The sequence below is a fragment of the Stegodyphus dumicola genome, chromosome 12 (genome assembly GCF_044657685.1).
Source record: "Stegodyphus dumicola isolate Sdum_Otavi_A_Nest chromosome 12, ASM4465768v1".
Lineage (NCBI taxonomy): Eukaryota > Metazoa > Arthropoda > Arachnida > Araneae > Eresidae > Stegodyphus > Stegodyphus dumicola.
The window spans coordinates 16,358,043-16,373,175 of NC_140779.1; the positions used below are offsets into that span (position 1 = coordinate 16,358,043).

The 15,133-nt window shown below is 34.8% G+C and overlaps 1 protein-coding gene across 1 annotated transcript in view; it reads right to left on the bottom strand.

Moving 5' to 3' along the window:
• Window positions 1–254: 254 nt before the first annotated feature.
• LOC118200977 (uncharacterized) overlaps window positions 255–15,133 on the bottom strand; it is a 176,589-nt gene continuing 161,710 nt past the window's right edge. Inside the window, exon 10 of the mRNA XM_085827498.1 lies at window positions 255–554. Coding sequence (XP_085683624.1) covers window positions 529–554 — 26 coding nt within the window. The 3' untranslated portion in view covers window positions 255–528. The remainder of the gene's footprint in view (window positions 555–15,133) is intronic.

A 15,133-nucleotide genomic window follows, 5' to 3' on the forward strand; every position in this document is an offset into this window, starting at 1 on the left:
TATTTACAAATCCACTTATTTCTGATTTCCACCGGTAAATGTCGACATTCACCATGTATTAATGGGAATGTTGAACATATAAAGAATATTATATTTTCTTCTCCGTAATTCGGTAGCGAAAAAAACCGCACTTGAGATTTAAAATAAGAACTTAAGAATATAAGAACTTAAAACACACAGTACATTCAAACTGAGAAAGGAAAATAATAGAAGTTAGAAACTTACTAAATTATGTGATTCAAATCTTATTTATTGCAACAACTTACACTATTATGACACTTTGAATTGCACTAGAGGTCCTTACTTTTACAACTGCATTTATTTGTGGAACACTTCCTTTTGCAATGTCCAGCGTGTACATATACTCCTCTCCTTTCGACCTTCACCAGAGCATATCTGTGATTGTCGACATGCACCGGTGAGGGTCCGAATGTACAAGAATTGAACGCAATATTCGATCTTCCACCGACGTATCTGGCGAATGTTGACATACTCCGGTGAAAGTCGACATTCTTCAATTTCGGTCTTTCACGTGAACATATAAACAGTCAAACCTATCATGAAGAGTGAACTGTGTTAGTATGGCTAAAATAATGCTTAAAATTACATTTAAAATGCATGCTAACAATCTGAACTTAGACATGAAACGTTCTAGGCTTTATTTAAGTAAAATATGACATCTGAATTTGAAGATTTGTACTGGGAGAACGAGTGTATAAAGACGTACGCTGTTTTAACAGGTAAACTACCAACTGAATTCCGATCATGGTTAATAGTTTAAATACACTAGACCTCTACGGTACCTTATTTAAAATTCCATATCTGGCTTTCTAAGTTTAAATATCATTTAACTTTATGAGTGTTTGGGGGATAGCCTATAACTTTTAACCAATCTCATTCACACTATGCTAGCTTCTACCTTAAATCTATTGAATACCAACCGCTAGCCTTTAATTTTCATTTTCGTTTACAACATACATTATCAGAACACATTCAACTTTTACGTAATACTTAAGCATTATTTATGGTTTTAAATATTAAAATTCTTTTCAACATACTACAGTTCAAGAGATTACTTTACTTAAAACTTTACATCACATTACATGAGTTTCTATTATTTGTTTTGCAATTGTACGAGCAGATTCTACTTAAGACAGTCCTGTGGACTAAATTAAAAAAATAGTCTTTAACGCACAAATAATAAAATCCTTAAACGTAGATACAGAATTTAAACAGAAAACCTTCTTTGTTGAATCAAAGTAAGATATCCTCTCTTGATGCAAGAACTAAACATATAGTAGCAATTTTGCACAATTACATAAAATAAATTGAAGGAAATAAAGTAATTTTTCACTTATTATTTATTTCTGTGAAATACTGCCATGCGCTTCTTGATGAATTCCGACCAGATGAGGAAAGCAACAGTGAGGTGAATTCGAATTTTTCTGCGCTGCTGGTAGCTTTCTTCCTCGTGGCCGGTTCCTCTTCAGGACACGAATTCTCATCCTTGCGAACTTTTATTGGTCTTCCGAAGATTCAGCTGGAGTTGGCCGTTTCTCTAGTGGGTTCCTTCCCGGTACGCGATCTACCATCTCTGATTTCCTACCACTTAGTCTGTTGAATTTTTAGCGTTAAATTGGCTCCTCTTCTGTCGGTCTTTTGTAGCCTAGATTTTGACTTAGCTGATCAGACATTTTTATGTTACTATAAGCTTTCTGTCGGCCAGAACTTCCTTCTCGCCGTCTTTCCTACTGCTGTTGTTCAGAACTCGGGCAGTCGCCGCATCTATGGGATCTTTGAACCTTTCCTTGACTCTTGGAACTATTGTTTGCTCTCTTCTTTCTTCTTCACACACCAAAATCTGCAGCTTTTCTTTTTGACGCATCATCGAACCTAGGCCTTTTTTTCTTTTTTTCCCATTTCTCCGAATCATCTTCTTAATCTTGATGATCTTGTAACGCTGACGCCGGCGCTGGATCCATCGCATTCTTTGATGATCCTTTATTTCTCAAGCCAGGTGATTCCTGCAACATCTCTTGTATCAGTGGCCTATCAATTTCCTCATAATATCGCTTAACCTGATCCACATTTGCTGTTACCGATTCAACCTTTTGTCATTTTGAATACATCACTGTGTCCCTGTTTCTCTCAATTACAAAAGGCCTTCAAATGTATTACAAAATTTTTCTCATATTTCCTTCTGGTGCACAAGAAAGGGAATTCTTCAAATCCTTAGCTTCCACCTTTAAAATCAAGTTTCGGTCTTTTCTTATCATAATAAAACTTTTGTTTCGCTCGGGCCGTGAATTTCTAATTGCCTCATCCACTAATTTCTGAATGTTCTTCCATCTTAAATTCTACAGACATTTTCTTCAACAAATGTTTATCGAGAGGCGCAATCAGGTTCCTGCCAAGAAATAATTCACCAGGTGTCTGATCCGTGCTACAGTGTTTGGTCGATTTTAATGAATAGGCTAAGTGTTGGAAGTAATTTCTTAGTAATAGTTTAACCCTATTTCTATTCACTCGCACTGCAATATTTCATTGTAGTCGAAAATGGACCACTTTAAAAGATTTTATGTCAAGATTTGTACACATTTCCTCAAAGATATATTATACGAATTGCTTATCATTGTCTGAAATTACTTTAACTGCAGCTGCGTTCTTTGATATAAACTTATTTAAAAATGAATCTCCAAATTTCGCAGACTCTTTTCTGAGGCGAAGTTTTCCTACCCACTTCAAAAATTATCAGTGATCTCGAGAATATATTTTTTATATATTTTTCTCAAATTTAGGGACCTATAGGTTAATTTCTACTATTTCATTAGGGTATGTAGCTTTTATGCTATTTAAGTGCCCCGACGAGCTATAATTGATTATGTTAATTAACTGGCAAAACCTACAGAACTTGGAGATATTGCGTTATAAATCTTTATAGCTGCGAAAAATAAACAGCTTCCCTTACTCTCTGGACTGTTTTTTCTTGAGATGGCCTAATATTGGCGCATTTTGCAATTCATGTCAATTACTAAATTTTAAGCTCGCTGGGATAATCGGTCTTGTTACTTGTTGTCTTGGTATAAGACAAAATATTATCCATAATTTTGTAATTTGCAAACCTGTTACTGTTATGTCATGAGACCAGAGTCATCGGAGACTTTCAAAAAAGCATAGATATTTTTAAATTCCGAGTCTACTTGTAGTTTTGAAAAAAATTGTTTCTCATGAATCTACACTTTTAGAGGTTAACATGGTACATTTTACTTCCCTTCGCTCATCATCTAGTTTAATTCGTCGTACGGCATGCGCTATAACATTATCTTTCCAGGGAATAAATTGAAATATTAAACTACATTTTTGTAATTAAAGCTTATCTTATTAGTTTGGAGGAAAATTCTTCCCCGAATACAAGCGTAGAATAGCCGCTAGTCCGTATATATGATAAATGCGTCGTTGCCAAAATAAGCTCGAAATTTTTGTACTGCTAACAGGACTGCTGATTCTTCTATCTCGGTAGCTGTGTGATTTCTTTGTGTTAAACTTAGTATTTTGCTGAAGTATGCTAACGACTGTCTGTCCTGCATAAGTACTGCTTTTATCGCGAAATGCGAAATCGGGTGTATTTGCAGCGATTTCTAATTTACCATCCGTTTCAGAAAATTTCTAGACGGGAGCTTGGATTAATTCCGCCTTAAAGTTTTAAAAAGCCGTACTTGCTTCCGCCGACAAAGTAAATCTAGCCTTTTTCCTTTTCATATTTAATAAGGGTTCTGCTGTGATTAAAGTTCTATAAAAGGAGCAGAAGCCCAAAAATTATACAAAATTTTTCTCCGTGTGCAGGAAGAGTATAATTTTTATAGCTGCAATTTTGGAATCCTGCGTTTCTATTCCCCTTTAAGGTATTTTATGACCCATATATTGGAGTTCTTTGGTTGCGAATTTACATTTCCATGCATTGACTTTTAAACCTGTTTCTTTTAGAAGCGAAAAACCTTTATGTAAATCCAGAATGCATTCATCAATTCTCTCGCTAGTCACTATTATGTCATCTAGAAAAATAAATGCTGGTTTTCCAAGGACAGGTTTTAACATTATGTCCATGGTTATTTGAAATGTTGTAAAAGCTCCGCATGAACCGAAAAGCATTCTAGTAAAGGCATTAAACTGATTTCATAATACATGCGGTTTCGGGCTCGTCTTCGCGAGCATTTGCAACACTGTACGGAATACATTTTTGTCTCCAGCGAACAAGACTATTTATTGGAAATTCTAAGGATATGCCGTTTTCAAATATTTTGTGATTTTGTTGTTGAATCGAATTTAATGTGGCATAAGCGTCGAGAAGGTGATATTTAAAATATAAAGAAAATACATAAAACAATAATAATAAAAAGATACTTCAGAAAGGTTTTGTAAAGCCATCTTAGTAAGAAGACTGAACATTGATGTGATGAACTGAGAAAATACTGAAAAAAAAAGAGAAAAAATGAATGCCAACACTTAGCGTTGCATCAAGAGTATACTGCTATGCTGCTTCTAAAATTTTATGATTTTGCAGTTGAATAGTATATGGCGTAAGTGCGAAGAAAATGATACTTAATAATAAAACTAAAAAGGCAAAAAAATGGGTTAGCAGGAGTGAGTGTAACATCAGACTGGTACACAGCAAATTCAGCGAGAGCGTAAATAACCTCAACAAATCCTTTTGCGCTATCATTAAAATCTGAAACCTTTCAGGTCTTTTTTATAATAAATTTTTTCTGAAGTTCTTTCATAGATTCCTGGCACTTTTAGTTAGAGAAATTAAGCTTTATGATTATGTAATGAAAAAGCCAACTCCTAGAAATTACAATGTTTCTTGAGCTAAATTCTTTGTTGTAAAAAAAAAATGAATAAAAATTACAATTACAGATAACCCACGATATTATTTCTTTAAATCACATACCCTAACTGCTCTCTGTACTTTCAAACTCGGAATCACTTCTTACTAATTATTAAAAAACATCAGTTACTTCAAAACAGAGCTACATCTTACATTAAATTAAGTTAAATTCAGTTCCAGCTGGCTGAACTGGCAACTAAACAACTGTCGAATTTGCTAATGAAGCAGCTCAGAATGAGAATGGTCATTCAGTCCAAGTTCTGTTCCCCTAAACGTACTTCATTTATATGCTGCAATCAATGCAATGAGATCTGCAATGAATGCTTGGCATGCGATGAATGCTGCAATACCGGGGAGGGCATTGCTCATTTTTAACCCTCTTGCTTCAAAATAACCTAATGAACTCTACACTGGCGCCCGAACTATAAAGGTGGTGGTTGTTGATTCTTCACCACCAGGATTTGGCAATTAGGCCACCTGATTCTCAGTCTCCTTTAAAAGGGGAAGTATATAAAGCATTTTCCCATCCTTTCTGCATGACCTCGTGGTGTAACGGTAGGCATATTTCACAAACGCACATTTGTGTAGCCACCAAGGGAGTGGCTTCTAAGTTGGACCAATGGGTGTCTAGTAATATTTCTGTCACGTGACATGACCTTTCTCACGCTTTCAGATTTAAGAAAGATGGTTGAAAATATTTTGCCACGCAATTTTCTCTGTAAAATAACTAAAGCATCGTCGATTTTTTCGCGACATTTTCATTGCGAAGTTAGATCAAATATAAGCAATTGTGAATATTTCACTTCAGGGTTGAAAGAATTTAAAATAAATACAAACACATGTTGGATACTCCGCAAAAATATCCATGTGAAATATTACTTAATAAGCGATAAATAAGATGAACAAAGAAATATGTGATAAAAATCTGAGCCCAAATTCTATCTTTAAATAAAATTATGCATATGAGAAAAATATTTACACCAATTATATATGCAAATAGAAGTCAGCACTTTTTATTGCAGTCTATATGTAAAAATGTTCTGTAATAATAGCCAATGCAGAATGTTATTCAAAGTGAACTTTGCATTCGTACGGATTTAGTGTGTTAAATTTCATATTTACTAACTGCTCGCTCTTAAATGTACTGTCTACACAGGAAATACTCATCAAACAGAATGAATTTATCTTATTCACAACGTATATGTTCTATTTATTCACATATAAATTTTAATGTTAACAATGGATATAATCAGACCATACACAATATGTATTCGGAATCTTACACTTTCAAAATCAAAATACACTGACTACCAATAAGTATTTGGACACCTGTGATAGAAAAGAAAAACTAACTTTATTCAAAATCAATAGTTGATAGAGCCCCTTCAAGAGGTAATTACAGCGTGGAGCCTCCGAGGCATACTTTCCACAAGTCTTTGTATGACAGCTAGTGGTATTTTCTTCCACTCGGCTTGGAGAAGACATAGAAGTTCCTTCACCGATTTTGCACGGGGAGTGCACCCCTGAATTCGGCGATGCAACTCGTCCCAGAGGTTCTCGATAGGGTTGAGGTCTGGGCTCTGGGCAGGCCAGTCCATTCGATGAACTCCATTGGCACCATACCAAGCCTTGGTTAACGTCGAAACATGACAACTGGCATTGTCGTCCTGAAAGTAACAGAGGTCCAACCCGTAAAACTATCACAACGTAGGAAGCACATTGTCATCCAAAATAGTGCAGTAGGCATCGGAGTCGAGCTTACCATGAATGGGGACCAAGGGTCCCAGCCCATACCAGGAGAAACACCCCCAGACCATAATTCCACCTCCGCCGAACTTGACTGTTGGCACAATGCATTCTGGCAGGAGATGTTCTCCAGATAGACGCCAAACCCAGACCCTGCCATCCGAAATGTAAAGGGTGAACCTTGATTCGTCACTCCAAAGAACCCGTTTCCACTGATCTACGGTCCAATTTCGATGTGCTTTGCACCACATTAACCGAGCAGCGCGGTTGGACTTTGTGATCAAATGCTTATGGGCAGCAGCACGACCATGAAAACCAAGCAGATGTGCTTTCTTACGGATGATATTCATTCAAACAATACTCCCGCATGCCTGTTGAATCTCCTCGCGGATGAGGGCTATCGGTTGGGTGCGGTTCTTCCGAATTTCTCTGGACGGCACTCGTCGGTCTCTATCTCCCAGTTTCGTTGGTCTGCCGACTCGGGGCACATTCCGACAATCACCGCTCACCTTCCACTTTTTAATCACATAGGCCACTGTCGATTTTGGGTACTTCAAATCGCTAGATATTTCCCTTAAGGATCGGCCACATTTGTGATACCCGATAATTATACCTTTCTCGAAATCAGAGCTCCGAACTACGAGGCATCTTGCATGCGACTAAAGTCGATACTTTTTCCTACACGATACATACCGCGGAGTCCGTGACGTACCTTAGGACCGCAGATATCGTCATTTGCATAGGTGTCCAAATACTTATTGGTAGTCAGTGTAATGCAAGTACTGAAATAAGAAAACACTGGATTCATTGTAACACTTCCATTTCTTTTCAGCTCAATAATAATAATAACTACACACTTGAATTTTCTTAATCCACAGGTGTTAGGAAATACATAATATCCGAGGCTAATTGTAGCTTGAGTCATTTTTTCGATGTCAAGAGCAATAATATGCCGTAACTATCAATCCAAATATCAATGCGTGATAAAAATCACGAAAATAAAATGTCAGCGATTAATTAAGCTCATTAAACGAAAGCACTATGAGATTTTCTGCTATACATTTATAACTGCCTACCCTATACATTTATAACTGCAATTTTGCAATTACAAATATATAGGGTATATATTATAATATAATATATACCCTATACATTTATAACTGCAAAACAAATGCAAATTAAAAAGTAAACAACATTCGCTCACATTTAGCGTCACAAGAGCAATAGAAGCTCATTGGTCCATTTTCGAAACCCCTCCCTCAGTGGCTCCGCTGATGTGCACTTGTGAAATATGCTAACGGTAGCGCATTTGGAGCGTATTCGGGAGGTCCAGGTTCGAGTCCCGGCAAGGGCATTGCTCATTTTTCATGTGTTCTGCTTGAAAATAACCTAATGACTCTACGGACTCACGATCATTAATGGGTACTTTTATTGTTGTATTGTACTAATTGTTGAATTCTCTCCTGTGGTTTTTAAGGAATTTGCGAAGAATAATCCTTTCTTTTACTTTTGAACACGAGTTATTTAAGGGGACTCGTACACCTTAAAACCCATAAGATCTTCGAATATGTGACTGTTGCAAGAATTGGGATAACTTATTTATTTTAAAAGCAATTACTTCCAACTTTTTACAGCTGACTACATAATATAGCTGCTTTCTGAAATAGTGATCAGAAAGTTTGTGTTGCCACAAATATTTTTATAATTTAATCCGCTTTTTGACAAAAATTTTCGTCATGTTTCCACCTTGCGCGCACAGTTTAAAACATTCTGCTGCATAATTTAATTCCATATTTAATATATAGCTTTTATAACATTTGGAAACTACTGTGAACCAAAAATTCTAAGAATTTCATGTTAAATTTTTATTTTATTTGGAGTCGAGTTTATAAAATGTATTTTATTAAAATATTCTGTAATGTTTTCGTCCATAAAATTTTTTAATACTAAATATTCAACAGATTTTTTTGGTTCAGTTAAAAAATAGGGCTCATATAAAGAATTCAATCAAATTTCAAGTATGTACCATTAGCTATTTTTAAAATATCGTGCGCGCAAGGTGGAAACGTGATGAAAAGTTTTGTCACAAAGCCGATTAAATAACAAAATTATTTGTGGCAACACAAACTTTCTGGTAACTAATTTCCAAAGCAGCTATATTATGTAGTCAGCTGTAAAAAGTTGGAAGTAATTGATTTTAAAATAAATAAAATATCCCAATTCTTGCAACAGTCACATATTCAAGGGTGTTAAGGGGTTTAAGGTGTATGAGCCCCCTTAAGCGGTGTTAAAACCCAAAACTCTTCAAAAATGGTGATTTCGGATTTTTCCATTTTCAAATTCTCTACACTTTTATCTTTCTAAAAATATCATTCTTTAATCTCTATGAAAATTAGAACTGTAAAAAATCTAGTTTTAATTTGTCATAGAATGCTTTGATAAATGAGGATTTTTACATAAAAACGCGTTTTTCTCCAAACGGAATTTTTTATACTCGATGTACCTTTCCTCAGGTAACACACAGGTATCTAAAATTTTTGTTCACAGGTATCTAAAATTTTTATAGCTTATTTATTAGGTTTCATAATATTTACTTAAATGAGATTTTTGTGATAAACTAAGGAAAAAAAAAATAAAAAATGTTTTTGTGTGCGAAAAGATCTAAATTTTACTATGCCTAACAAAATATTCTGTAAATTACTCTAAAATTCAAAATGTTTCAAGAGCTCATTTCAGTATAGTCAGATAGGTATACTTTAATTGTACAAAAAATTTCAATTTTGCTACACAGAATTTAGTAACTTCGTAAATTGATTTTATTTTTTATATTTTTCTTAGTTTACATTTAAATTTCAGCTTACCATATTTCTGCGGAAAATCTTGTAATAAACTCTGCTCATTAAATTAAATTAAAGGAAAGTTTAATATTCAACTTCAAAATAAAAGCTGTTATTAATAGTTAGACAGTTTATATCATTAAGCTGTAATGAACGCATGAAAACATAAATTCCATAGGCTTAAATGCATTTATTTTCAGATGCTATAGATTTCATTGCGCAAAATATAGTTCTCTTAGACACATAAATAATAAATGTGTATGAATGGGATGAGTATCAAATGTTAATTAAAAAAAGGTTTCAGCAGTTGTAAGTATACACTCTGAATGCATCTAAATGGGGGATTTCAAGTATTATAGAAAACGAAATACTAAATATCTGAAGAGAATTTTATGTCACTATTATTCACTTATTCACTCTTAACTCTCATCTCTATAAGGGAATATATTTATTATCATCAGTAAAGGTTTTAAATGAATTTTTAACGCTGTTAATTTTTACAGGTATTGAATGTTTTTTTTGTTTTTATAAACAATTTTGGGGAACTTTACCGATGTTAATTTTGCAATTTCGAATCCCGCGTATGGGCTGGCAGCATGGGTGTTTTCTTGGTTTTCGCACGTGTAACTTGTATACGATCCAATTTCTCTTAAAAAGGCATTCCTTCTCTTAAGGAGGTAGCTCTTGAGGCATTGCCATAATCACACCAACCTAACCTAGCTACTGAATTGTCAGAAATTCTTTTCAATTCTTTGGCAGTATTCCAGAAATTTGCTGAATGAAATAAGAAATAACCGTATGAAAATAATTGATTAATTGATTAACCGTATGAAAATAATTGATTGCTATTGTGATGCTTGATAACGCTAAATAAATAAATTGGCTTATGAACATTAAACTGTTTACGTATTTTTTATTGGTACTATTCGGTTTTGAGGGCCGTAAAAAATCGCCAAACTATTGTTGATGCCAGTGCTGCCAAAAATAATTGCGGCAACCCTAATGCAAGAAAGGAAGTATAATAGTAAATAACTACCTAAGATTGATGTTTTAATTTAGATGAAAGGTTAATTTCATATAATATGTTTTTATTATTATAATTTATATAAAAAGGCTAAACACGACTGAATGGAAGCATAAGAGTAAATAACTATTTCAGATCATTATTATAATTTATGTACAATTTGCTAAACATAACTGAATGGATGCCTGCATCGCTATTTCGCTACCGGGTTATAGCTAAAGCATAATTTCATCTCATTGGTTGTTCAAACTTAATTTTCTATAATGTATGATAACGTCAAGGGTGTGCGCAGTGCCATTTTTGTGCAATTCTGGGATTTTTTTTTAAGTGAAAATGGGTCGTTGTGTACATGGATAGCGAGGAAATGCAATTCTTAAAAATGCACCAAGCAGTGGATGATTCTGCACTTTACCCAAAATTCTATTGCAGATTTTTCGTCATGGGCAATTCCCAAATTGTTAAACCCATAGGATATCAAAAAAGGATTTAAAAATTAAACTAGTATTTCAATGGCGTCTTAAGAAATATAGAACTATATAAACTTACGCAATCTGAAATCAGCGCGCAAGCTAAATTTGGCGGGCTGTTTAATGGACGAGTTTGCTAGATTTGGCACTTTTGCGCATACATTTTCACTGCAATTTTTTTGCGGTCCTCAAAATGGAATAGTACCTTGTTATTTTTATGGATTGATAATTTCTCTTTTACGGAAAATATTCATGTATTATTATAAAATTACTATACACTATACATATATGTATATATATATATATACATATATATATAGTAATTTAATTTTTTTAATTATAATTTTTAGCCTATTTTTATATTTTTTTATATTTCTTTATATATATTATAACGACCTATACAGTGGTTATGCTGTAAGATTCTCACTGGTGTATTTCTCAGTTACTGTAGAAAGTGACGAATCTTAAGAACTAGTTAGCGAATAATCGCTTAAGTTCGTACAACAAGAAACAACAAGACGGAAGGGTAACTAACCCTCTATTATTCCAATAAGATTTAACAAAACTCCGTCTTGGAGTGTACAATCACAGCCGACACTTGGGCTTGAAATTAAGACACTAAAAATTAAACTAAAACTAAGTTTAACTAAAGAAATATAGCCGAAGCTATCAAGATTCTAATCGAGTTGGCCCCTTAACTTTATTTGACTACGAAGCTTATCAAGGGCCTGAGTACGGCTGAGCGTAATAACAGCTTTGAGAGAGAGAGTAGCCAAAAGGCGTAAATCAGAATCTCTGATTCTCTCTAACTCTGTAAGTAACTCCGCGGTTTAAATACCGCTCCACGTCATTAAGTATTCAGAAAGATTCCAAAACTACGTTCTGGCCGGAAGTAGTAAGTTGAAGTTAAGAATTTGATAGGAAAGGAGCTTTAACTTAAAATTTAACTGTAAATAAAATTAACATAATTCTTACAATGCATATCCAAAGAAAACGCTATGAGTAAATTTTCAGTGCAGGTCGCTGCTAAGAATTTCCGATTTATTTCTGAACAAAAGTCCTTATTATAAGATGGAGCACAGAAAAAAAAAATATTTATCACTGATCTTAAATTTAAGGACTGCTGATTAAGGGGAAAAAATACTTTTCAAAATGAATTTTATTGTTATTCGAAAGCCATGGAGAAATTTAAGGGAGATAACTTGTGATTCAAACTGTAAATAAAATCCAACATATTTCATTACTAGTAAGAATCACATTCAAGAAAAGATGAGAGTAAGAAATATGCAAATAAAGATTATGTTTGTGGAAAACCTCTACGGACTCTTGCCATGCTGCGACTGTCACTCTCTACTGTTTTTGAAGACTTAATCTTGTTTTCGCGCTCGTTGGTAAGGTTTACATTACTACATACGGGTGGTAATATAATGCAGCTGTTGAGTACTCAGCATCCATTGAAGTTTCCTTTTCTCGGGGGTGGGGGCTATGCTTTCAGAAAACCAACGATTAGTCTAGTGGAATAACTGCGAACAATAGTCGGGTATCAAGGAAAGGTGAGCAGAACATACCCCTTTTCTTTTTGTCAACGCTTCATGCCTTTTAATAGCATGATTTTTGTAGACAAAACATATCAATTATACTAAACTTCGTAATGAAATTGCGGGCTTGGAAGGAGCAAAATTAATATTATCTGCAGTCAAATGGTACCGACAAATCGAGTACGATTACACTGACTTGATTGACGCTTATCAGCTATGAAAGAAAGCCACCAGAAGGTATTGTCGTTACCTATACTCATTTTTATTATGTCGTTACCTATACTCGTTACCTATACATTTACAAGCATTCATGCCTTCTCCGGGATTCGAACCAGGGTCCTTCGGTACGGCAATCAGCGACGCTAATCACTATCCCGGTTGGGTGAATCCACTATTCCGGTCTTTTCATAATCATAATTTCCAACCATAAGCTAATCATAATTTCTAACTATGATCAGCTATCGAAGACTTAACAATTGCGCCTTTTCGGACGCAAAGTTCATGTTCCTTGATGAGAAACTTGCTCGTTTAGTTTGACCGGTGTATCTCAAATCACAGTGGCACGATATGCGATAAATTTCTCAAGAATTAAAGATGTAGAGACATTAGGTATTTTGGAAGCAGGAAGGAGGAAAAATATGCAACGTCTTCGCCGGGAATCGACCTATCCGCCTTCGTCGGACCTCTGAAATACGCACCCAACGTGCAGACCACCACACTAAGATGGCATTAATGCCAAGAAGGAGAGAGGCATGCCTTAAATACTCCCCTTTTAAACGGCGACTGGGTTTTCTTTAGGGGACCCAATCGCCAAATCCTGGGTGAGGAGAATCATCATCCACAACCCTTTTAGTTCGGGCGCCAGTTTAGAAACATTAGGTATTTTTTGGAAGCAGGAGAGATAAGAAAAATGTCAAAGATTTAGAGCTAAATCCCCCATAGAGTGAGTAAATATTTAATCACTATTAAGCTCTCAGCACCATGCCTTCAAAAGTACTATTTCATCGGATAAGAAATTAGCAACGCCTTCCCCAGGAATCGAACCGCGGACCTCAAGAATTCGCGCTCAGCGTGCAGACCATCACACTACGAAGGCATCCCAAGATGGCTGGAGAAATACCTTATAAAGTCAGAAATGTAATCTTTTTGAATTGAAAACTTTTATTGATAGGCGAGAAAAATGACTTGAAAATTAATTAAAATCTGGAGAATCCATGCGATTTTATAACTGAAAGAAGAACGAAAAGAAAGCGTGACAAGGTTATTAATGTTATTTCTAATAGCGGAATGTCTGCCTTGATGGTAAGCTGAAAAGTTTTCAAAGGCTTTATTAATGACTACGGGAGAAAATTCTTGATCAATGACAAGTGATCTCAAGTGATTAAGTTAACTAGCAGGTAAAGTAAATAACAAAATTTGAAACCGCGAAATACATAATAATAAAAAGACCAAATGTTTACAAAGACTGAGTGATGATGTTAAAATGTAGTACTCGTATAACGTAATCTTGTCATGCTCAGTTGTAATGAGACGCTCAAAATATTCTTAACCTACAATAATCAAGTAGATTAATTTAATTTTTGAATGCCGCTCGTAGATACGTATTAAGCGATAAGTAGTTTTTTCATAAACTACGTTTTGCGTGTGCTGTTGCAAAGTACATGTATTTCCCCAAAAGAAACTTGATATTTTTTCATGCAACCGTACATGACATGCCGAGTCTATTGCAAAACTGAAACGAGCCGATCTGCTTATTATTAAAACAAAATCATTTCCTCATACATTAAAAATAGAAGACATCAGATTCGTGTTGGAAATAGTTCCTCGATTAGCAAAGGATAAAAGCTGGAGTGCCCCAGTGGTCGATTCTTGGACCCACATTCTTCAACATTTACATAAATGATATGCCGGAGCCGCTTAGCGTAAAAAAATTCAAAATATGCAGATGATAAAGTTATTCTTACCAAATCAAGGAGTCTACACAAACCTTTGGATTCCCTTAAAATGTCAGTAAGCTAAGCAAACCCTTCTAAAGCAGCGTCATCCTCTTTAGGCGCTACAAGAAAAAATTTCCTGTGCATAAAGATATCAAATTTAATTGAGCTGAAGTTTCAAGTAATTCTTCTATACTAAGCTTAAATAAATGCAGCTTCCATGGCTATTTATTCTTTAATTGGACGAAAATCTAAACTTAGCTGTGGAGTAAACGAAAACTTTATCTCACACTTATAGGACCAATCCTAACGTATGTAAGCCCACGTAGGACACTGGTGGATAAGACCAGACGAAACAAATGGATGTTTTCCATAATAAGACTCTGAATGATACTTAATACACCGAGTTTACTACTATCCAATCATTAATTATATGGTTAAAAGGTCGCGAACTATATACCACATTTCAAATTGGTGAATGCACAAACTTAGTAACTCCGCTTAACTGTGTAGACTATTATAAGAGAAAAATTGGTCTCTTATGTCTAGAATTAAAGTAGGTGTACTGAGCCTCACCGAAACTCGTTTGCATTTGTAATATAATTTTGCAAATATTATATTACTTCAAAATACTAGTTGTATTTGAGTGCTTGAATCGCGCTCGCAAGTTCAGTGATTTGAATTCTAAATACTGATGTGTAT